Genomic DNA, 25,977 nt, shown 5'->3' with positions numbered 1-25,977 from the left:
ATCCTATACAGGCAGCCCAGATGGGTGAGGTGGGTGCATATTTAAATATTAATTGATTGGATTTAAGCATGATACTGAATGGAAATAAATGGATGAAGTCAGTACATGTATGTGTAACTCATAAGCTGTTGTTGTTTTACAGGCCATCATGAAGCCTGACATGTGGCAGAAATTCCAGGGGATGGAGGATCTAGTGATGCGTTTCCTGGCACCAGGCCTGTGGGAGAAACACAAGAGTGATCTGGCTAGAAAGGTAGAAACCATTATTCAGTTATGTTAGCTAATATAAAGTTTTCTCTTTCAGAATCTCTGTAGAACTAGCAAGATGTCCTGTTTTCACAGTGCCAGATTAGATAAGTTTTTTTGCTCACCTTTACAAAGTAAAAAAGGTGCAATATAGTTATTACTTTTCCGACGGTGGCATGGATGGCTTTAATCTTTGCGTTTAAGTTTAAAGTTTTGTGTTTAGATCAGTTTCTCACAACCTATAAGTCTTAGGTCACTGAAATTTGGTTTATAGTTGCACCTATAGATGGTCATTGGCATGCACCAAAACATTTTATAATAAACAAGAATTTAATTCTGCAGAATTTATTATTATTATTTTTAATTTTACTGACTAAATTTGAACTCATTGATTCATCTGATTTAAAGATTTCACATACACATATTGTTTTGGTTTTGACCGATGGTTATACATTTAACTTATTGTTCCCTGTTGTAATGATTGTCAAATGAAAAATTATCATAATGTTGACGGTTAAGTTTGCTGGGATTCAGATGATTGCAGGAATGAATGAATGAATGGATGTTTAACAACAACCCAGCACAAAAATAGAGATGGGCTATTGAGTGTCAAACAAGATAATGTTTGCAGGAATTTAAGTACAGTTTGTTTCATTCATTAACAACCTGTTTTGTCTTGTTGATACCAGATGGACACCATTGTGAACCCACTGAGGTCGTCTATGAAGACGGTAGGACATGCTGTGAAGGGCATTGATGGAATCATACGAAACAACGACTACAAGGTAAGTCATAGACAGTTAATACACCATGCACTGAAGTTGGTAATGTAGCATGGCATAACATGGGCACTGAAGTTGGTAATGTAGCATGGCATAACATGGGCACTGAAGTTGGTAATGTAGCATGGGATAACATGGGCACTGAAGTTGGTAATGTAGCATGGGATAACATGGGCACTGAAGTTGGTAATGTAGCATGGGATAACATGGGCACTGAAGTTGGTAATGTAGCATGGGATAACATGGGCACTGAAGTTGGTAATGAAGCATGGGATAACATGGGCACTGAAGTTGGTAATGTAGCATGGGATAACATGGGCACTGAAGTTGGTAATGAAGCATGGGATAACATGGGCACTGAAGTTGGTAATGTAGCATGGGATAACATGGGCACTGAAGTTGGTAATGTAGCATGGGATAACATGGGCACTGAAGTTGGTAATGTAGCATGGGATAACATGGGCACTGAAGTTGGTAATGTAGCATGGGATAACATGGGCACTGGTGTACATACGGTGAGAGGTCAGCTGTAGTAGTACTAACCCAATAGCTGATGTATTTTTTTTATGCTGGTGTGTAGTTACTACATTAGGATGACCAGAAAATTCCTTAATATTTCAAAATGTTATGTAACCAGAAGTCCGTTTGCCTAATTGTTTTACCTCTAGTTTGTCCCATCCTCCTACAAAAATGTTTTTTTGTAAATTCAGTTTGGTTTGACATAAGAAATGTAAAATGACACATGAGCAGAACAATGGTGAGTTTAGAATACTGTGCCCTGTGATATACAGATATTGGTGTTCTAAGCAAAACTGAATACAATTACATACTTTAAACATTAATCATCAGTACTGAAAGTAACAGATGACTATACAAGTATTGGTCATTTGTTTGCAGGCAGATTTAAGTATGCCCATCAGTGGAAAAGTTAGTGCAGGATTGCATGGCTCAGATGTAAGTACAAATAATTTACGAAATTAATGTTTTTGGTAAAACAGAGGATGCAGTTTTCTTTTCTTGTTAAATAAAGACTGTTTTTAATAATGTGAGAAATTATATTTTTCTTATTGGACTATAAAACATTAACCAAATATACTTGTATTGTATTTTTCTTTATTTGATTATGGGGTGGGTATTTTTAATAATTATCTAGATATTATATATTTATCTTTATTGAACTGTTTGCTTTTGAAACATCACAATGTATTAAATTTTGTTTTATTGGACTGTTTTTGAACATTTTCTTGATATATTGTATTTTTTCTTGTTTGACTGCTTTTGAAAAATATTTTGAGATATAATTTTTTTTTCTAATGGACTGTGTTTTTATGCAGACTGAAGAAAACATTCCATTGCGGATTATGCTGTTGATGATGAACGAAGTCTTTGACTTGCGACACAAGAACCAATGGCTGCGGCGGAGAATTGTTGCTATTCTGCGACAACTCCTCAAAGCCACATTTGGAGATATGATCAACAGGTAATGCTTATGCTAGAAGTAAAGAACCAGTGCACCACGACTGGTATATCAAAGGCTGTGGTATGTGCTGTCCTGTCTGTGAGATGGTGCATGTAAAAGATTCCTTGCTACTAATGAAAAAATGTAGCAAGGGATCTAATAGCTGATGATGAATAAATCAATGTGCTCTAGTGGTGTCGTTAAACAAAACAAACTTTAGAAGTAAAGAACAGTTTACAAAGATTATCTGGGTGGTCTTTATTCACAGGATTGACTGTATAAACAAATGAAATTACTGTAAGCCCTAAATTATTTACTTGAATTTTCTTTTAGAAATCCAGTATTTTAAAAATATACTCGAATCAAACATTAAACATGTTAGCAATGCATTAATCACATAATAAATTGTTGATCATGTCAGTTTTAATTGTTTTCTCACATAGAATATAGTAGGTGTCTGAGTGTAGTGGGCCATAGTATCCAGTCACATTTATTCCTATTCCAACCAGTGCCAAGCTACATATCAAAATCTGTGGTATGTGATAAGAGTTGCCTTTGTGGTGACATTGTTTTAAAATATTTTTTAAAAAGCAAGTATTATGACAACCATAGGTTACAAAATACAGTTTAACATCAAATAAACATTTGGGGGTTGTTGTTTGGGGTTTTTCCTGTTTCATGAAAAACCCTACTTCAGTATTAATAAGTTTCACTACCCTCAATGTATACAGTTAATTCTTGTTACACTGATATTAACACAAAGGTTTTATTTTCAGAAAAATTGTTGATCATGTCGATTGGATGACCTCTGCAGAACAAATGGCAGAATATGTGAAAGCTTTCAGGTAGAGTTGCCTCCCTTTTTAAAGTGGAACATACTGTTTTTGGTAATAATTTTTTTTTGATAAGAATGATATTTTTTTTTTTTCTTCTCTTTGCACAGAATGATAATTTTTTTTTTTTCTTCTCTCTTAACAGTGGATAAAATGCATCAGTGTTAAATGACTTGAAACGTGTTGATTCTGATCTCATATTTGCATGTACGCTCTTCGTAATATCTGGGGTGGGATGTAGCCCACTGGTAAAGCGCTTGATGCATACGATCAATCCCCGTCGGTGGGCTATTTCTTGTTCCATCCAGTGCACCACAACTGGTATATCAAAGGCTGTGGTATGTGCTATCCTGTCTGTGGGATGGTGCATATGAAAACATTCCTTGCTACTAATGGAAAAATATAGCAGGTTTCTTCTCTAAGACTATATGTCGAAATTACTAAATGTTTGACATCCAATAGCCAGTGGATTAATAAATCTGTGCTCTAGTGGTGTTGTTAAACAAAACAAACTTTAAAACTTTTATAATATCTGCACTAAAAAGTAATTTCTTTCTTTGAACAGAGATTCGTTTTGGCCGATGGGTATCCTAGCTGAGCCGCGGCCCGAGAGAGACCTGCACACTGTGATGAGGACCAGGGTGTTGTGCAAGGCAAAAATGCTCGGAAGTATATCAGGTTTGTTACACTACACCAGCATCACGATTCACCACTGGCCTGTTGGAATGTACACCACTCTGTATGAATATTTTTGTGCTGAGGTGTCGTTAAACATTCATTCATTCATTCATGCATACATACATTCATTCATTCATTCATTCATTCTGTATGGAAGTGCCTTAGGCAGCAGCCCTATACAAGCTCAAACCTATTTTTATCACGATTTATCAGTAGCCAGTATTTTTTATATACCTGTCTTTAATAGGTTTTATTGTGGTATTGTATTGTTTATGTTAACTTTTCTTGTCTGGGTCATATCTTCTTTATTAATTTATATATGATCATCAAACCTTGCATGCAAGTACAACTATGGATGGCGCTGTGTTGTGTATCACAGGGCACAATATTTCACACGAACCGTCGTTCTGTTCGCGTGTCGGTTATGGAAAAATTAAATTTACGCGAACCACAAATCGGTTACACCATGATCTTTAGACGTTCAGAAATTAAAACTTGCAGACTTCACGATTACAAGACGTGTATTCATGCAGACATACTACTAGTATTCTGACATATGTTTTAGACTGATTTTTAGATACTTGATGCACGGCAAACCAGTAGACAACGGTATATTGCAAGGGTTGTGACTTGCGACCAAAGGCTCAGTATAGAGTCGAGCCAAAAGTTTTAAAGAAATGTGCACGGACCGCTAAGGCGCCTAAATTATCTGGAGCTATTCTATTGCGTTTGGTGGCACTAATAAGCTTCCATACTAAAGGAATATATGTAGACATACTATTGGATTACCTATAATTCTACAAAGGTTGAAAATGGTTTTAACGTAAACAAAAATGTCACAAAAGCTGAAAAATACTAACATCGAATAATGAGCTTTAAATAACAAACATTTGGAACGTCACTGTAGTATAGAAGTACCATCGGTAAAGTGAAAGTTGCATCGCCACTGCAAAATATCAGTGTCAAATTGTGATCTTTCTTTTTATGTTATTATAAGATTTATTTTTATTAATCTAATCATGCACCAATGAGTAGCCTGTTTTATAGTTCAGAGGAACTGGACATTTGTTGTTTGAGTTTTTGGTGGGGTTTTTTTTATTCTGTTGTATACTAAATTTTACATATCAGTGACAAATGGTAGCCTTTATTTGTTATTTATAAAAGAAAATTATTAGTCTAATCATGCATGTGGGCATTTTTCCTCCAAATGTATCTATTTTGTTTCAGTACTGGGCTGATATTTAGTCCTTTTACAATAGTGTTAACTTCCGCAAGCTGCAGAGAGGTTCTAGAATACGGTGGCCCGATGCACGAGGACAGTGGTTTTTAGATTCGGGCAACTAAAAATTACTTTTTGCGATCCCGATGGCAAGTGCTGAATAATAATAATAATAATATTAATAATAATAAATATACAACGCTATGATCGTAAGAAAACAAAAGAAACGTGTACAAGTCACTTCTTTCGATTTGCAATCATTAAAGAAACTGTTTTATAAAACGTTTTCTTTTGTACTTTGTTTAATCTTTGTTTGAGCTAAAAATTATGTATTTAAAATATATTTTCAACGTAACTTTGAGGTAACCGATCAGGTAATCCACAGGTTACGGAAATATAATTCACGTAATTGAACAATCGGTTACCTAGGTAAAAACCACATGAACCCACTTCCGGTTACCTCAGATTTCGAAATATTGTCCCCTGGTATCATAAGTAGGTCGCAACGACCTACTTTTAACGGATTACAGCATATTAAAGTAAATCATTGTCTGGGTAATATCTTACTAATCAATTCATATAGGATTAATAAACCTTACTTGCAAGTACAACTTGGGATGGCAGTGTATTGTGTACCATAAACTAGGTCATTGCAACCTTCTTTTCACACCCCCCCCCCCCCCCATTCCCCCCCACCCCCCCCCCCCCCCCCCCCCCCCCCCCCCCCCCCCCCCCCCCCCCCCCCCCCCCCCCCCCCCCCCGAAGTCTGTGGAAAATGTAAAATTCCGTAGTAAAATTTGACATATTAATTCTGTGGAAAAATTCTGCAACATATAAAACTGAAAAATAACACTTATAAATTAAAACTAGATGTTCAAAATGTTACATATTTATTTTCAACGTGTTTCAGTACATGAGTAACTGGTTCATCCAGGAACTTGTCGTATTTGAGTCTTTCATTGTGGTACAGGAAAACCAAAGCTTTGACGGTCTCTGGATTTAAAGATCTTTGTCTTCCTGTTAAGATTAAATTATATAAAGAGAAACTGTTCAGCAGATGCTGAACATTGGTCACGGCATTCTCATATCGCTGTGCCAGTCTGGCGAGGTGTGATTTCTGATCACTAAATACTTAAATGTAGTTGGTTAACATCACGATTCCAACAATCGATACCTATATGTTAATATAATTATTTTATATTCAGTAGAATGGAATTGCTGAATCCTATTTCGTATTTGTGCAATCTGTCAAAGTGTAATTACAATCCGTCTTCATTGGTTTTTGTCACCTACACATCGAGCAACAATCAGAACATTTCGCCACAATCCATTGCGCTCTATCTTGCGAGGATTTCTGATTCAATGACAGAAAATAAAGACTGGTTCCAAAACAGGTTACGCAGACTAGTAACTATTGAGGCGGTTACCAGTACCAATACTTAAAAGAAAAGAAACAAATGCTTTATTCTTCTATTTATTACTGTATGGAAAGTAAACACTATTTAAATTCCATGTTTAATGTTACAATTCAGAAACATGGAACATTTTGCAGTGATTAAGACAAATTCCACAGCCTAAAATTATGAATTCTGTACGAAAAGTGATTTTCCATGAACGAACAACTATTCTGCACGATGATGCAAATTCAGCAAATGTTTCCACATCCGTGGAACTCAGGGAGGAGTGGTTTACAGCACAATAAATGGAACTCCTTCTCTGGGCCATATCTTCCTTTTCAATTGATATAGAATCATCGAATTGTGTTTCCAGCTAGTTCAAATATTCAGTAATACTCTATTAATGGAGTCAGAACAAATGGAGTATATATATTTTGTGGTTAAGCAAAGCTATAGTTTCAGTACTTACATAATAAATACAACTGAGAATATATGGTTCTTAAAAAATTGTTATTTATTTTTCATTGAGTTTTGTTTCATGATAGACCAGAATATCTCCAAAATGTTATTTATTTGTACATTTGTCTGTTTATGACAACCGATTTTAAAAATATTTCAGATGAGATGCGACATTTGATGGGTACGGACACAATTCAGACTGGAGTTGACCGCGTGTTCAAAATGTCCCAGCATAAACACTTGAATAAGAGATTAATATATGTGTGTCTGGAAGGTGTTCTAGAAACATTGTTCCCAACTAACAAGTTCCATGCACTTTTCCGTAAACTCCATTCAAAATCAAAACGGGTCAAAGAAGGTGGTCGTGAAAAAATGGACACATTTTGTGATTCACGAACAAGACCAACAAGACGCTGAGTTTGGAAAATTGCCAAATTATGCTGACTTTTTATGGACGTGTTTAATTGTCACTGATTTTTACATTATTTAGTCAACGGCATCTGTATCCTGTACTAGACAATCATACTTGTGACACGGTTATGGATGTGTGTTTATTGTGTGAAAGATAAAATGTAAAAAACAATATTCAAAATACGGGTGTCTGCAAGGTTCATTAGTTCCCCAGCATTATTCCGTTCATTGAAACAAGTGTTATATCAACATTAAACGTACAGCTCAAAACTACCAATAGTACTCACAGAAGACGGGTATACAACAGCTGTATATAAACCTACCCTCAACTTTTTTTTCTTTTCTTTTTTTTATATCTTGCAGGACTAAAACAGATATACTGTAAATCAGGAAATGTTAATGAGCATAAAAGTTTAGCAAAATTTGTGAGGCCATACATACAACACACTAAATATTTCATGACCTGAAAATTTAAAGATACTTACTATAGACTGTTTCTAATAAATGTTTGTGTGGTTGTTTTGTCAATGTTTAACTGAATACAACAATGGTTACATGCTATTGATTAAACCAAAAGGATGGCAAACATCCGTAAGTTAGCATGCACATTGCTGCAATTTTCTACTAAATTTAAGTTGTGTGTAAGATGCATGATGCGTAATGGTAAAATTGATCAAAAGTATTATTTCAGCCGATCCTACAACTTAAGCTTTTTTTTTAGTGTTTGATATGATAACCTCACTAAAATTTTATGTCACTAATATGGCATTTATTAAGATTTCGCTAAGAATGCTAGTATTTTATAATTTACAGTATTAACAGTTTGGTCATTTTGTTCAGTGTAGACCTAGGATTAGCTGGTGTGCATAGCATAAATTAAAACTTCCATTAATTAAATGAAAGACTCATTATTAAGCTATGACATTGAAATGGATAACATTGTATAAGCGTGAACCTATTTGTATGTATTCTTTGTTTTTCCCCCAAAGTTGAGATTTTAAACTTGGATTTCAAAAATATGTGGAATTCTGCATCTACAGATTAAAGTTGGAATCAAAATTCATGGGAATCAATGTACAGAAAAACACCGAATTAAGTCGGTGCCTTTATCCGACTGGAAAAGTAGAATTTTAAAATGAGCTTCCCGTTTGTTTGAGTTTTATATCCCGAGTGAATACCGTTATTTATTACTTGAAATGAACATTTAGCTCCTTGTATCCCAGTGTAGTGTTGTCACAGTAAAATTGATTTCTATAACAGGGCGTAATAAGAACACATGAAATACAGTTGATATGTCTGTAAAACAAAAACCAATGTTTTAATTCAGTGTTGTCAGTGCATTGTAAGATGGAATACAGCCACCAAATTCTAAATTTCAGTAAGGAAAAAAAAAACAGAAATTGAATTACAAAAAAAACTTGAAGTTATAATTCCAGTCCAACACATATACCAGAAAGGAATTTGTTAATCAAAATTCACATAAAAATTGGACTGCTACAAAGAATTGAAATCTAATTCAGACATGGAAAAAACATACCTGAAAATCAGTTATCTCGTTTAAATGTTTAAATATTAAAATAATATATTTGAGACTATGTGTAAGGAATGTGTTGGCAGTAATGTTGCGATAAAATGTTAGCGTGCTAGTTACTAGTAAGTAAACTGGATGTTAGTAGAAATGCTTTGCGAGACTAAAATTTTAATGATACATAAAAGCATGTGATATAGCCAAACTGTCTGTCTTAAATTAATCGAGTCATTCCAAAACAATACATTTCATATTCGTCTTTATTAGCAGAATTGTTCACGGTCTTGCTAACATTAATTATTCTGAGTGAAATTCTAGTTGATAGAAATATTTTTGTATATATATATATATATATATAGTGAGTCTTGTATAAATTCTCACATTCCCAGTGCAATTTGGCAAGGTTTAATGTCAGGCATACATTTCCAAACAAAAGTGTTTGCGTGGCTTTGCAACAGTTTCCACTCTGTGATGGGGTAGTTCCACCAAACATTAGCTAACCTGATTTAATTTTCTATTTATAAATGTCATTTTTGAGATAAAAGTGCTTCAGGGGCCAAATTCATAAAACATTTTAACATTATATTTACAGGTTCAGTATCTATTTCATGCATGCAATATTACATAATTGTGGAATCTGAATAATAGTAACACAGTTTGCAGATGATTTTTGTTTGTTCATACCCTAATGAACATAAAAGAAATAACAGACAATCCATAACTAATCATTTTCTTGTGCTCTTAACATGACCTATCTTCCATATTGTTGTAATTTTCAACGTGAAATAGATACCAAATACTTGTAAATATACCAAATACTTGTAAATATACCTGTACAACTTGTAACTGTGACTGTAAAGTGAATTTGGCTCCAGATTTTCTGATTTTAGTGCTACCTAAAAATTGATCCAGTTTTGGTTGTTTGAAAAACTCACAGGACAGACAAGCCTGTTTTTTTTAGGCCTGCGTTTTCTGAATTTGTCCAATGTCACTTTAATGTTTGCTTTATGAAAGTTTGTTTTATTGTGGAACTAGTACCAGTACACAGTGCATGACTGATTCATTTAAAACTGTATAAATTCACTACTTGTAACAAAGTTTCACAAATGTATGCCAAGTAATTGTTTAAATTCAGGACTTGTAACAAAATTTCTCAAGTGTATGCCAAGTAATTGTTTAAATTCACTACTTGTAACAAAGTTTTTCAAGTGTATGCCAAGTAATTGTTTAAATTCAGGACTTGTAACAAAGTTTCTCAAGTGTATGCCAAGTAATTGTTTAAATTCAGGACTTGTAACAAAGTTTTTCAAGTGTATGCCAAGTAATTGTTTAAATTCAGGACTTGTAACAAAGTTTCTCAAATGTATGCCAAGTAATTGTTTAAATTCAGGACTTGTAACAAAATTTCTCAAATGTATGCCAACTATTGTTCAGTCATGACATGTAACAAAATTTCTCAAATGTATGCCTGGTATTATACCGACTCAATTGATGTCTAATGTTAGAAGATGTGGGTTGACAGTGTAGTCCCTGTTAAAGCTTGTCCAGTGAGAACCGTCCTAATACATACTACTGAGAAGATGTTATCAGTCTAGTCTTCACACACTGGATGAAATAAAGTGGTGCAACGTTATTTCTGTATAAAATTTGCATTTTCATCATTGTGAAGGTAACATGTAAAATAATTCTAAATTCATTTGAGAAGTTACTTTATACATCATACAATTGTTCCAATGTTAATTCTTAAATATTCACTCATATTTTCGTCTTTTTTTTCCTTTCCTTTTATTTGTTTTGTTTGTTTGTAAATCTGACCTCAAACACATTGCATTACTTGTGTATAGGTCTCTCAGCATAGACTGATGTGCAATGTTTTAGGTTAGAATAAGTATTACCTCTTGAATTGTCACTTTGTTCTTCATATTCTCAAATTTCGTTTTGCCATTGAAACGTGTGTCCAACTAATAGATCCTTTTTCAATGTCTAAAATTATTTAATATTAAATTAATTTTGTTCAGAAGACTTGTGTCTGTATATTGAATGTGTTTCTGGTCGCTTTAATGTTTGTAGTATCTCAAACTGGATTTTATCTCCCAATAATGTCGTGTACGAAGGAATATATATTGAGAAATGTAATAAAGGTTTGAGCTAATACAAACATTAGGATAGTGAGAAATGTATTGAATATACAGATGGTGATATTGTGAATAAAATAAAATATTTATAGGATATTAAACAAGATCCCATTTTGAAACATGTTTATGTTCCAAGTAAAATAATTATTTGTCATGAGCTTTAGCGAGTGACAGTGAAAACTATTTTATGAGGGACATAAACAAATATGAAATGGTAGGGAGTGAAATATCCTATTTATTACCCATTAATCAATTTCAATTTATATCACTAAATTTGTTTGATTTATGTTCCGGTAAGATCGTAGTGCTCCAATCGATGACGTCAAACTGTTACATCCCACTTGACATTCTAGTGGGAAGTAACACTATATGTACCAAGATATTTTTAACCATATGGGTAATAAACTTATATATTTAATAATTATGCAATTTTAGTAATTAAAAAGGCTGTTAGTTCAAAACATTGTGACATGGGCAGCAAACTCATTAATAAAGCTCAGTTATTTTCTTCAGAGTTAAATAGTAACATACTTTTAACAATTTAAACAAATTGCTTTTTGCTCAATTCATCACCTATTCACTCCATTTTTATTATGCTGTTATATTTGATACACATTATGTACATGATTAATTTTTAAATTACATTGTCATACATGTGCAGTACATGTATGTTTTCCTTCCCTTCATCTTGTACTAACATGTTTGACATTCAAATACATGATACATGTGGTTCATCCCATAGTATTGGCAGGGATTTCCAACTGTTGTGAATGTGATGCACCACAAGTAGATTCAGTGGCTAAGGATGTTATGTTAATAGCTATTGGTGAAGGGGTTGAGGTCAGAGTTGGTGGGGTGGAGATCAGAGTGGTTTGGTCGAACTCTAAATGGTGGGTGGAGGGGTGGAATTCAGAGTGGTGATGGTGGAATTTTAGGGGGTGGTGGGGCAATTCAGAGTGGTGTGGCAGACTTCAAAGTGATGGGTGTAGTTCAGGGTGGAGGATTGTAATTCAAAGTGTTGGGGTGGAATTTCAGGTGATGGGATAGATTTCAAAGTGATGGTGGAATTCAGGGTGGGAGTAGGCCAGAATTGTAGAGTAGTTGGGATCAATGTTTCACTCATTCACTTTGATAAAGCCTGTACGAGTGCATGCAAGTATTATTTTATTATTATGATGTTTGGTGTTGCTGGGTTTTCCCCGGCAGCCAGTTTCTACCAGTCATTAGTAATAGTTGCTGATTAAACAATATGCTGGAATGGTGTATGTTACATTTTCATTTCTTTTTCCAAATTCACAAGGAATTTAAAAGTTAGCCATTCTCATACAATGTCATCAGGGTCGCTTACTCACTTCCATTATCTTTACTCACTGTGAGTAAAACAAAACCATTCAAGACACTCCTGAGTTTGCTGTTCATTGTTAAAGGGGCATTCTCATTATGCAATTAGTGGCAATAACTTGTCGCATGTGATTTGTCGGCCGTACAAAAATAGAAACATATAAGAGTAAAGTCGTTCCGATTTAGATGTACGATTCAATCGCATGCGACAAATCAGTGTGACTAATAACATAATGAGAACGCCGCTTAACGAGTTAACAAGCGACATCAACACGTGATCACATACATGTATATGTATCCAGAGTAAATCGAAAGCTTCCCGATACGCCGTATTAACACTTGTTGACCTACTTATTATATTAACACTGGCACTGATGTTATTGCAGTACTATATTGTCCCTCATAGGGAATGTATAATTTTGTGTATATCTATACATAAAAAGTAACATACATTGCCAACACAGAATTTGATATTGTGTTCTTTAGGATTATTGATATTTATTTACTTGTTTTCTTTGATCAGATTTGGGGAAAGTCTATCTCAAATGAACAAATATGGACTTTTTAATGTTTTTGGTAGCATTTCAATTCCTCAAACACCCAAAGGTTAAACATTTTCTGTGTTCCAAATTAAAAAAAAATGTTGGACTTGTCATTATGACATGCAATGTACCTCTAGTCATATACATGTACTAAACATTCCCTAGATTATTGAACAGTAATAACAACTAGAAATGTGCTACATATGTGGAATTTTGTATAACTGGTGTACTCTTAATTTATGCGAATGCTAGAAAGTTAAACAATGTTCAGTGATCAATAGGAACATGGCGTATTTAATCCCTTATGGAATAGTTTGTTAATGGTGCATAGAACAAGTGAACTAGTTACACTTGATGAATTGGAATGAAGTATTTATTACATTAGTGCAAATTGATTAAAATGGTGCATTTAAAGTTATATGAATGTGAAGATATATTGATTTAATTATTTACCACAGTTGAATTATACATGGCAGAACTGCAATATGTTAATTAAATTAAATTGTTAATTTCAAGATTTTAACATAAGATGGATAATAATTATAAGGTCAAAAATAATCATTAAACGGGATTTAAAATTAGGCTACTGAATACACATAATAAAGGTGATATATTATACATGTACCAGTTATAAATACAAACAGACATATAACTTTTGGGGGTTTTTAATTTGAAAAAAAAGCTTATAATTATATCAAATTTAAAAATGTTTGGTAAATGATCTAGAACAAATATTCATTATATGAGTGAAAAGGACTAAATTTTTAAATTGTGTACTTTGTTGTGATATTATGAAGATTCTTACTGGTGGTGAATTAACAATTTCAGATATTTCTGTACTAGTATGAAGTCAGTCTTAAAAGAGTATAATCTATAAATCTTTACTGATAAAAATTTGATTGATTACGGAAAACCAAAGGTTTTTTTTAAAATATAGCTTCACTAGAGATTCTAACAAATGGTGAACTTAAAATGCTGTGAATATAAATATTTATTTATTTGTACATATTATATATATATATATATACACACACACACACAACAGATTTGTTGGTGCCATATGATGGCTTGGTAATATGTGTACATATCAGTGCTGTTTAGACCGTTTCACAATGAAATGATGTATTATTCACCACTTTCTTGCACGAAATCAAATCAACTTGCAAATAAAACTTAAAATCAACCTTGTGTTTGTTGTCGCTCTACTCACATATTTCATATATTGTTATGACCGTGACTCATATTGTGGTCAAGCCATTGGGGTTTAAGGCTAGGGGTGGGGATAGGAGAAAGCAAATAACCTGCCCTTGGTACAATTGAGTATTTGGCTTAATAGCCCATTGGTGTGACATATAAAAGACCTTGATAGAAGTACTTGCTAGGTGTGCTGTCATATGTCTAAATTGATATTTCTCTGCAACACCTTGTGACCTGTGGATTTGCAGACAAGTAGGTTATATGTTTCAGTTTTTGTTGGAATATAAACGATTAGAGAGCTGTTTTAAAGGGCAATGGAACAAGCTGAATTTTCCATTGCTTGTTCATATATATTAGGTAGGTCAGCTGATTTTATTACTTATTAGCATATAATAAGTTTCTGAGCTGAGCTATTGTCAGTTGTCCAATATTTAGTGGCAAATATTAAGATAGTTTTTTCTGTTTGGTTGGACCAGAATGGCAAATCTTAAACTAAAAGGTGTTTGACTTAGGTTACACCTACAAAAGAACAGCAAGGGATCTTTTATACAGGACAAGACGGCATACACCAAAGCTTTGATAAACCAGTTGTGAAAAACCGGGTTGGAGGAGAGTTGAATATGTGTTTATTCCAGCTGCACCTGTGACAAACCACAATGTTATTTTACACAGGACAGCTTTAAATTTATTTTCATAAAAGAAGAGTTTTTGCTATGTTTAACTTGACTTGGGGAAATTTGTTTTTATATTAAGATTATAAGAATGATAGACAGGGTAGTAGATGAGAAAGATGAATGAAAGGCATTTTCTTCAACTGCATAGAATACTTTTTTGAAAATGTCTCCATTTTGAAAGAGTTCCTGAAATTATATTTAACATGTGGAGAGGTTCAATTACACAACACTGCAAAAGAAAGTGCTGGAAAATGTCTCGACATTCTTAAAAACACTTCCCGATGTCGCTGTTAAATCACAGATGTAAAAATAACATTTACGCACGTTCCTGAGATATTCCAAGTTGTGTCAGGAAATGTTCCACAACATGGGCAACACTATCAATCGGAGAGGTTGGACAAATAAAAATCTAGAAAACGTTTCAGGGTTTTAAAATGTTGTAATTATTGTAACCTATTCATTACAGAACAAGAACAAGGACAGTTTAGGTAGGAGAAAAAAACCCAGAATTCCTGGAAAATCTGGAGGGTTTTTTTTATCTTTGAACCAGTATATTCCTTGGAGAGTCTATTTCACTGACAATCTGTGTTCCATGCACAAGCCTGGCTACCAGTAAATTGAATTAGGGTCGAGTTTAGCCAGTGTATGCCGAAAAACGCTTTCTAGGCTCTTTTTTTTGTTCTTTACATTAAACTGTGTCAGAAACGGGTTGGTTATTCCAAAGGATATTTGAGTTCCTAACATATGTCCCTCACACGACACAGTCGGTATATAAAGGTGATGCCACATGTATAGCAACTGATAAAATAATGCTGTCTTGTCACAATTGGCTATTTTCATAGGAGACACTTGTATCACACAGCATCGCCTAACACTTTGACCATGACATTCTGTGTTCCTTGTATAAAATCTGGCTGGAATCGGTTTATTCTTGAGATATTTGAGTTCCTGACACTGTATCGCCATCCCCCGACATCTGGCTGATGTCAGACAGTTTGTGAAAGAAAGGTTTGTTGTGCAGACAGGTGGAGCAGTCGGCGGGTAGCGTCTCATCCATCTCCGACAACATGGCAGCCATGTCCTCCTTCGTCCGTTGTGCCGGGGACTGTCTCGCCATCCTCACCGCTTCACTCTGCAAGAAACACAATAATTCAAACACTTTAATTATATATAGTGCTGACTATTTTTTTTCTCTTCCCCACCCACCACCACCCAATAACTGATATATATTTTTGTGCTGGGGTGTCGTTAAAAATTAATTCATTCTTTTTCTTTTTCTCCTAATTATTTTTAATTCTTCTTATTTCATACTGATCTGGCAGCTCCTACTGTCAGAATGACCAAATGTCTGACATCCAACAGTAGATGATTAATTACATTGATGTAAGAGGGGCTGGAACAAAAAAGCTTACTTTCTTTCAAGTCGAACAAAGGCATATCAAGGATTGGACAAAACTGGCCAATCACAGTGAAGCTGACAAAATCCAGCCAAGGGAATGTACTACGTGTAAATACTACTTTCGATCTAACTCTTGTGTGCGGCGTGACAGTCTCCGTCAGCCAAAAGGTGCATCGTTTTTTTTTTTTTTTGTATTTTTAGACCAAATGGAAAAGCGCATTTACGCATTTCTGCATAGCTCTCACATCCCTGTAATTAATCTATGTGTTCTAACTAACTTGAACTTTAACATACCACTGGCTTTCAGAAACCGGCAGCACAGAATGGCTTGGGTAGATCTTGTGAATTAATATGTGAGCAGGGATCGATTTTGGCCCACGGCACTACGGCTATTGCCGTAGGTGCCCTTGTTACTGGACGCGGTGCCCCGATAAATTGGGCCGTGTCCAAGGCCATAAGTAGCCGTGGTTGCCTTCCTTGTATGCCCTAGTGCCCTTCTCATGCCTGGTACCAACTAACTTGAACTTTGCAGCATTTGTCACTTGCCGTGTATTTGTCCATAAGAACAGAAATCCAAAGAAATTATTGCCAACTCTCAGACACGCAATTTCGATGGGCGCAGCCATATTGTTATTGTTTACAAGCCACAGATCCGAGAACCATGTGGTCGCCGAGAAGTAACTGCGCAGTCGCTCTATAAAGACTGTTCTGCGCAGGGAACCTCATCTCTCACTCGCATCAGTGAAAACTTTACAGAAAGTGGCCTTGGTGCCCTACCCTTGAAAGAAATGTTCCCCACTGGCCTTGGTGCCCCAAAAATTTCCTCAAACCCAAAGCCAAAATGGCCTTGCCCTTAAATTTTTTTAATTCTACCCCTGTGTGAGGGGAACACTTTTTTCACGCTACATGCCACTCAGACTGTTAAAATCCGACACGGACACAAACCTTGAGGTAGTTGATGACCTTGAGAGGTCTGGACTGGGGCAGCGTTGTGGCTCCCGTGTTGGTAATTAGCTCAAGGATTTCACACAAATCACGAACACCAAACATTGGAATTTGTTTCGACACTCCAACCAGCTCAACAACTACCTCTTCACTTTCACTGTCTGAAAGGAAAGAAAAACAAGTACTTTGAGAGTACTGCTAAAGCAATACATGTCCACTACCAGGCCCAAGAATTGTTTTGTATCTCCTAAATTCAAGGGCAATAACTCTGGAAAGTGGGTAAATCACCACAAAACTTCAACTTGATCTGTAAAGCTACATAAAAATGATAAAGCTATATACATATTTTTATCTTGATATCTCCAGGTATTAAACATCTCCTAAGTTCAAGGGCCATAACTGCGTCAAAAATGGGTACATCGCCATGAAAGTCAAAGCTGATCTGTAACAGTACGTGATAAACCTATACACAAAATCTCAGCTCAATATCTAAAGGTCTTCAGAAAACAAAGTCCAGAAAACTAATTTTGACATCTCCTAACTTCAAGGGCCATAACTCCGTCAAAATGGGTAAATCATCATGAAAGTCAAACTTGATCTGTAACGGTACATGATGAAACTGTACACAAAATTTCAGCTCAATATCTCAAAGCCTTTTGCAATAAACATCCAGAAAACATGTGGGACAGACGGACAGACAGACAGACGGAAGGGGAACAACCTATAGTCCCCTCCGGTAGGGCCGGTAGGGGACTAATAATTTGTTTTAGAAAATGTGTTAAAATACTTGCTTTCATAATTCATAAACATCTAGCATTAAATGACAGTTGGGTGCGATATTAAATACAAAAGTCTGTACAAGAAGAAGTCCATTGGATGTTCTATAGTCATGACATTACTCATTCACAAATGACATTTTCCATTCCAGCTACTGCTCCACAACTTGTACATCAACATTCATGTTAGCAGGCATGTCAAAAGCCATATGGCTGTGTCTATGGTAAAGTGCATATAACACACTCTTTGCTGCTTATCAGAGGGAGCAGCCTACATGTAGGTGTGGCTGTAGATAAAGTGTCACAGTTACCATGTTAGATGTATAATAACTCTTTGCTGCTTACTAGAGGGGGCAGCCTACATGTAGGTGTGGCTGTAGATAAAGTGTCACAGTTACCATGTTAGATGTATAATAACTCTTTGCTGCTTATCAGAGGGGGCAGCCTACATGTAGGTGTGGCTGTAGATAAAGTGTCACAGTTACCATGTTAGATGTATAATAACTCTTTGCTGCTTATCAGAGGGGGCAGCCTACATGTAGGTGTGGCTGTAGATAAAGTGTCACAGTTACCATGTTAGATGTATAATAACTCTTTGCTGCTTATCAGAGGGGGCAGCCTACATGTAGGTGTGGCTGTAGATAAAGTGTCACAGTTACCATGTTAGATGTATAATAACTCTTTGCTGCTTACCAGAGGGAGCAGCCTACATGTATGTGTGGCTGTAGATAAAGTGCTGTAGATAAAGTCACAGTTACCATGTTAGATGTATAATAACTCTTTGCTGCTTACCAGAGGGAGCAGCCTACATGTAGGTGTGGCTGTAGATAAAGTGTCACAGTTACCATGTTAGATGTATAATAACTCTTTGCTGCTTACCAGAGGGAGCAGCCTACATGTAGGTGTGGCTGTAGATAAAGTGTCACAGTTACCATGTTAGATGTATAATAACTCTTTGCTGCTTACCAGAGGGGCAGCCTACATGTAGGTGTGGCTGTAGATAAAGTGTCACAGTTACCATGTTAGATGTATAATAACTCTTTGCTGCTTACCAGAGGGGGCAGCCTACATGTAGGTGTGGCTGTAGATAAAGTGTCACAGTTACCATGTTAGATGTATAATAACTCTTTGCTGCTTACCAGAGGGGGCAGCCTACATGTAGGTGTGGCTGTAGATAAAGTGTCACAGTTACCATGTTAGATGTATAATAACTCTTTGCTGCTTACCAGAGGGGGCAGCCTACATGTAGGTGTGGCTGTAGATAAAGTGTCACAGTTACCATGTTAGATGTATAATAACTCTTTGCTGCTTACCAGAGGGGGCAGCCTACATGTAGGTGTGGCTGTAGATAAAGTGTCACAGTTACCATGTTAGATGTATAATAACTCTTTGCTGCTTACCAGAGGGGGCAGCCTACATGTAGGTGTGGCTGTAGATAAAGTGGCACAGTTACCATGTTAGATGTATAATAACTCTTTGCTGCTTATCAGAGGGGGCAGCCTACATGTAGGTGTGGCTGTAGATAAAGTGGCACAGTTACCATGTTAGATGTATAATAACTCTTTGCTGCTTATCAGAGGGGGCAGCCTACATGTAGGTGTGGCTGTAGATAAAGTGTCACAGTTACCATGTTAGATGTATAATAACTCTTTGCTGCTTATCAGAGGGGGCAGCCTACATGTAGGTGTGGCTGTAGATAAAGTGTCACAGTTACCATGTTAGATGTATAATAACTCTTTGCTGCTTATCAGAGGGGGCAGCCTACATGTAGGTGTGGCTGTAGATAAAGTGTCACAGTTACCATGTTAGATGTATAATAACTCTTTGCTGCTGTAGATAAAGTTCACAGTTACCAGAGGGAGCAGCCTACATGTAGGTGTGGCTGTAGATAAAGTGGCACAGTTACCATGTTAGATGTATAATAACTCTTTGCTGCTTATCAGAGGGAGCAGCCTACATGTAGGTGTGGCTGTAGATAAAGTGGCACAGTTACCATGTTAGATGTATAATAACTCTTTGCTGCTTATCAGAGGGAGCAGCCTACATGTAGGTGTGGCTGTAGATAAAGTGGCACAGTTACCATGTTAGATGTATAATAACTCTTTGCTGCTTATCAGAGGGAGCAGCCTACATGTAGGTGTGGCTGTAGATAAAGTGGCACAGTTACCATGTTAGATGTATAATAACTCTTTGCTGCTTATCAGAGGGAGCAGCCTACATGTAGGTGTGGCTGTAGATAAAGTGGCACAGTTACCATGTTAGATGTATAATAACTCTTTGCTGCTTACCAGAGGGAGCAGCCTACATGTAGGTGTGGCTGTAGATAAAGTGGCACAGTTACCATGTTAGATGTATAATAACTCTTTGCTGCTTACCAGAGGGAGCAGCCTACATGTAGGTGTGGCTGTAGATAAAGTGGCACAGTTACCATGTTAGATGTATAATAACTCTTTGCTGCTTATCAGAGGGAGCAGCCTACATGTAGGTGTGGCTGTAGATAAAGTGTCACAGTTACCATGTTAGATGTATAATAACTCTTTGCTGCTTATCAGAGGGAGCAGCCTACATGTAGGTGTGGCTGTAGATAAAGTGGCACAGTTACCATGTTAGATGTATAATAACTCTTTGCTGCTTATCAGAGGGAGCAGCCTACATGTAGGTGTGGCTGTAGATAAAGTGTCACAGTTACCATGTTAGATGTATAATAACTCTTTGCTGCTTATCAGAGGGGGCAGCCTACATGTAGGTGTGGCTGTAGATAGTGTCACAGTTACCATGTTAGATGTATAATAACTCTTTGCTGCTTATCAGAGGGGGCAGCCTACATGTAGGTGTGGCTGTAGATAGTGTCACAGTTACCATGTTAGATGTACAATAACTCTTTGCTGCTTATCAGAGGGAGCAGCCTACATGTAGGTGTGGCTGTAGATAGTGTCACAGTTACCATGTTAGACATGTTAGATGTACAATAGATGTTATATTTTTTAAAAGGTATAAAAACATACCTTTATGACATTCAATTTTCAGACCATTTGCCACAATTCTGTTGTCTCTGATGTAAACTCGGGGATCATGTGACCAACTTTCTTTAGCTAACGACATCAGGGTGTTCCAGAGGGACTCATTACCAATAGCACTATAATTGGAAATTGTGAATACATAACAAATGTTAACCTCAAAATTTAGTTTTTTTAAAGCATCATGTAAAAATAATCACTTTGTCAAAAGCAAAATGTGCCCAAATAGAAACTACCATATAAGTACATATATATTCCTAATTATACACTATTCAACGTTTGCTAGCAATATTTGGAAAAATATATCTCAAGTAAAGCAACTGCATTAATTTTATAACAGTTACTGTCTTTTAGGGGATAACCCTACTGTGTTTTCCGATTTGCGGATGAATATCGGTGGTTTTACTGTCGCAAATTTAGTTTTATTGGCGACGCATTAGCGGAGCCAATAAAACAGTCATTTGCGACAGTAAAACCACCGATATATGTCTGCAAATCAGAAAACACAGTAGGGTTATGCCTATTCTAATTTTAAACTGTTTTATTAATTTTTCTGAAATAAACTATAACAGACTTTTCCCTAAGATATAGTGTCATTACAGTGAGGTCACTCAGGAATGTAGACCAATTCACATACCAACAAATGATTCCCCCACTCAACAAATAAGTACCCCGTTTTGTAATTTTGTAATAATTTATTTCAAATTTCTTCTCAACGTGATGTACAGTGAATTGTATTCTCCAGTAGCTATTAACTGATAACAAAAATAACAACAGTAAAATAGAGCAATTGTTTGAAATAATAATGACCTTGACATTAACAAAGCATTGGTTTTTAAATTACGGTGAGCGTGTTATGATTTACTGTTGTTGGAAATTTGTTAAATAATTGTACATGTACACGTGGATTTCAAATTGTTTTTGGTCAGAGACTTTTATTTTTTGTACATTTGAATCATTTAAAAAAAAAAAAAACATTTTCGTTCCTGAGGCAAATTGTGCAGGTTGTGAGTTTGTTTTCACGGGGTTTGAAGGAATCAGTGCTGACGTTTCGTCAACATTAATACTGTGAATAATTCAGAAATATTTTCTTTTTGGGCTTTCTAAGGAGTCTGCGATGCCTCGAATTTTTCATGATTTTCCAAGTTTCTACCCCAGCATGTGCCAAACATGTTATAATTGTGGCCCTAAGACAGTGACGTCTGACATTGCTGTTGATAAACAAACCTGCGCATATGAACACGTGTGACGTAGGTAAAACCTGGACATTTGCGACCGGTATATCAGTGGTTTTACCACCTGAAATTTTATTAGAGATCCAATCAGATTGGTTCTTATAAATATGTTGAATTAGAATCATGGATGAGATATCTATAGTAACTATTCATCTCATACTCCTACAAAAATGTTTTTTAAAATAATTTTAGTTTGGTTTGACGTAAGAAGAAAAGTAAAAGTGTTTTGGAAATAACAATTTGTGTTTCATTTTTATGAACAATTTTGAAAACAATTAGCTCAGAAATAAATAATTTAGTAATAATAGTAAATTTCATAGTATGAAAAAAATGATGTTCCCTGTGGGAAGGACTATAATTGTAGTCATGCATTACTATGTAATGGTGATGTATAGAACATCAAAACTGCATAGTCTCATGTTCCACACATTTTAGATGTGCACAAATTGTTTATCATGACATATAATTGGTATATGCCTAGCAAACACTGAGTAGCGTAATATAACTTACAATTTTGAATGTTAATATACTGGGGTTTTAAAGCTTACTAATGATACAAAGATCACCATTAGACAGTAGTATTTTACTACTGAAACACAAGATAATTTTCAGCTCCTAGCGATTACTTAGAAAAATCAATCTCTGTCAGCGTAACAAGTTGTGAAAGTCATGATGTAGTAAATGAGAAGAACACAGTGTTCGTGCACTATTATTGATGGGGTACTAAGTAGTTGGGACACATTCATACTGTAACAAGGGTTAGTGGTCTATTGGTTTAGCTATCAACATCCCAGTACCAGCTCTCACCCAGTGGGCAGGTGTAAGACCACTACACCGACTTCTCTCTTACTAACCACTAACCATTAACTAGACAAACAGCTGAGCTTTTATAGCTTTAACCGTGTAACTAGGGTTAACTGTAGTGTACAAGGAAAGGAATGTTTGCTTAGCCAAACCTGATCATATTTTAAATATGGCTATTTTGGTGTCTAACAGCATTTTGTCGAAAATGTCTTAGAGGAAACCTGCTGCTATCACACAATACTACTCATACTGACAAAGTAACAAGGGGTCTTTTATATGCACTATCCTTAGACAGGATAGGCTTTGGTGTAGCAGTACTATCCTGTCTGTGGGATGTTGCCTATAACAGATCCCTTAGTACTAATTGAAAAATGTACCGGTTCACTCTCTAATACTATATGTAAATATTACCAAATGTTTGACATCCAATAGCTGATGATTAATAAATCAATGTGCTCTAGTGATGTCGTTAAACAAGATAAATTTTAACTTTGATGTAGCAGTTGTGGGGCACTGGGTGGAATGGGAAAAACAAGTTCATAGAGGGTGCACTGGGTGGAATGGGAAAAAACAAGTTCATAGAGGGTGCACTGGGTGGAATGGGAAAAAACAAGTTCATAGAGGGTGCACTGGGTGGAATGGGGAAAAACTAGTTTGTAGAGGGTGCACTGGGTGGAATGGGGAAAAACTAGTTTGTAGAGGGTGCAATGGGTGGAATGGGAAAAAAACTAGTTTGTAGAGGGTGATCGATCCTATGACCCACCATGCCTCAGGCCAGCACTCTACCACTGTAGTGTGCAAAAGTTAAAGTTTATTTTGTTTAACGACATCACTAGAGCACATTGATTAATTAATCATCAGCTATTGGATGTCAAACATACAGTAATTCTGACACGTAGCCATCAGAGGAAACCCGCTACATTTTTCCATTAGTAGCAAGGGATCTTTTTTATATGCACTTTCCCACAGACAGGATAGCACATAACATACCACGGCCTTTGATCAGTTGTGGTGCACTGGTTGGAATAAGAAAAAAACAATCAGTTGAATGGACCCACCAAGATGGTTCTATCCTGCAATGCAAGCACCTCAGACGAGTGTTCTACCACTGAGCTACATCCCACCCCAACTGTAGTGTACACGAATGAGAAGTGAATGTCCTTGGGTCACATTACCTTGCTGACAGAGGAACTGGTTTTTCAAGATGGTCGGCAGAGAGCTGGTGTGTTTCCATCAATCGATGATACAAGATTGTCTCAGCAATTCTGTGAGGATTCATAAGCAACAGCTCGTTACCATGACTACAAACCCACATACCACATGTCCTAAGGCAGCCAATCAGCAGTTTCCTGGACTCATTTTGTGAAGGACTGAGTAACAACAATTAAAGAAAACAAATTCAAACCAATGTCAATACAAAATATAGATCAAGGTCAGTAAAACACAAATGAAGATCAATGAGAGTACAAAATGCTGGTCTCACTTAATACAAAATATAAATCAATCACAATACAAAACAGAGATTACAGATGTTTCAATTGCACTTGGAAAGCGGACTATACTTTCTGCATCCCTGAATACCAATACAGATCAAGTTCAATACAAACAAATACAAACCAAACCCTGTACAAATAAAGATCAAGCTTAATAATAAAAAAGCAGGTACTGCCATCCTACAAAACAAACAACTACAGTAATTATTGCATTTCATTTTCAACAAGCTAAGATAAGCTACCAGGCCCACCTATTTTTCATATCTCCTAAATTTAAGTGCCATAGTTTTGTTAACAATGGGCAAATCACCATGAAAGTCAAACTTGATCTTGTGCCCAGGACAGGTGTGTGCTACAACAGCTTGTTCTGAATGTGCACGTAAAGCTCTATGACCTGAACTGACCTCATGATATAGCTATACACAAATTACATTTGTCCACAAAACTCTATGTGGGACAGATGGAGACAAAACCTATATTATTACCCACATGGTTATAACTACAATGTACCTTGGTACATATCAAAGTGAAATGTCCCACTAGAACATCAATTGGGACGTAACACTTTAAAGGGACACACCCTAGTTACGTTTATTTGTTAACCATTACGGTGTTGTTTTTCGCTATTAAACCCCATTTTTCACAAATAAAATTGCACTTTACTTACATTTTATTATTTAGAATACACATTTCCATTCACCTGAAGTGCTTTTTGGTAATCCTGATGTTTGTAAAACCACGAAATGCATTTTTTCACAAGACGTGTTGTCGAGAAAAAAACGTTACGCAAGCGAGGTCCAATCTATTTTTAGAGGGGATATTTCCATTTCAATGTCACAGACGTTGGTATATCACGTGACCGTTATCATTTTGGTTCGGTTTGTTTTCTCATGTACGGTTCGCGCAATCAACATCCGATTTGTTGTTGTTCATTTGTGAGATTTTTCTTCACAGTTCGTGAACATTTTCAGTAACAATAAAGTTCAGACAAGTAAGTGTCTTAATACAAAACGTTACAAATCCTTAAAACCAATAATTTTGCTAAGTCTTACGATATCTGGAGATACAACCAGGACAGAACAGTTGGAACATGTCCAGGAGAGGTGAAACGAACGCACCCCAAGTCTGTGAAATGTGTCGTGATGTAGGCATTGTTGTGCTTCGAGCGACATCTACCGGTGACATTGGGACATGGGGATTCCCATGGTATTTATCGATATAAAACCTGCTTTTTCACTCCATTTGATAAAAACGTGATCTAAGTGTGTTACAGGTTTGTAGATTAACCAAATTATAATTTATTTTCGCTGGATGGAACTAGGGTGTGCGGCTTTAACGTCATATGATGACATCATCGACTGGTGCACCGTAACCTTATATGAAGGTCAACCAAACGAGTTGAGTGAT

General features: G+C 36.0%; 2 protein-coding genes across 4 annotated transcripts in view; one reads left to right on the top strand and one right to left on the bottom strand.

Moving 5' to 3' along the window:
• LOC121381881 (sorting nexin-13-like) overlaps positions 1–11,285 on the top strand; it is a 51,093-nt gene extending 39,808 nt beyond the window's left edge. For 2 of the 3 annotated variants that reach the window (XM_041511273.1, XM_041511272.1), the window contains 7 exons: positions 143–253; positions 936–1,031; positions 1,926–1,982; positions 2,363–2,508; positions 3,264–3,332; positions 3,886–3,998; positions 7,234–11,285. In XM_041511273.1, the coding sequence (XP_041367207.1) occupies positions 143–253; positions 936–1,031; positions 1,926–1,982; positions 2,363–2,508; positions 3,264–3,332; positions 3,886–3,998; positions 7,234–7,490 (849 nt within the window). In that variant the 3' untranslated portion in view covers positions 7,491–11,285. Of the gene's footprint in view, positions 1–142; positions 254–935; positions 1,032–1,925; positions 1,983–2,362; positions 2,509–3,263; positions 3,333–3,885; positions 3,999–5,225; positions 5,405–7,233 lie in introns of those variants that run through there. The other variant, XM_041511274.1, reaches the window with a different exon arrangement.
• A 2,723-nt stretch (positions 11,286–14,008) lies between these two features.
• The window catches only part of LOC121381704 (PMS1 protein homolog 1-like), a 39,339-nt gene continuing 27,370 nt past the window's right edge, over positions 14,009–25,977 (bottom strand). The window contains exons 14-17 of the mRNA XM_041511049.1: positions 24,253–24,447; positions 21,027–21,157; positions 17,246–17,406; positions 14,009–16,033 (exon numbers count right to left, since the gene is read on the bottom strand). Of these exons, the coding sequence (XP_041366983.1) occupies positions 15,827–16,033; positions 17,246–17,406; positions 21,027–21,157; positions 24,253–24,447 (694 nt within the window). The 3' untranslated portion in view covers positions 14,009–15,826. The remainder of the gene's footprint in view (positions 16,034–17,245; positions 17,407–21,026; positions 21,158–24,252; positions 24,448–25,977) is intronic.

Source organism: Gigantopelta aegis, chromosome 9 (genome assembly GCF_016097555.1).
Source record: "Gigantopelta aegis isolate Gae_Host chromosome 9, Gae_host_genome, whole genome shotgun sequence".
NCBI classification, from domain to species: Eukaryota; Metazoa; Mollusca; class Gastropoda; order Neomphalida; family Peltospiridae; genus Gigantopelta; species Gigantopelta aegis.
Note: the sequence above shows the minus strand (reverse complement) of the source record. Positions and strands in the feature narration are given on the sequence as shown.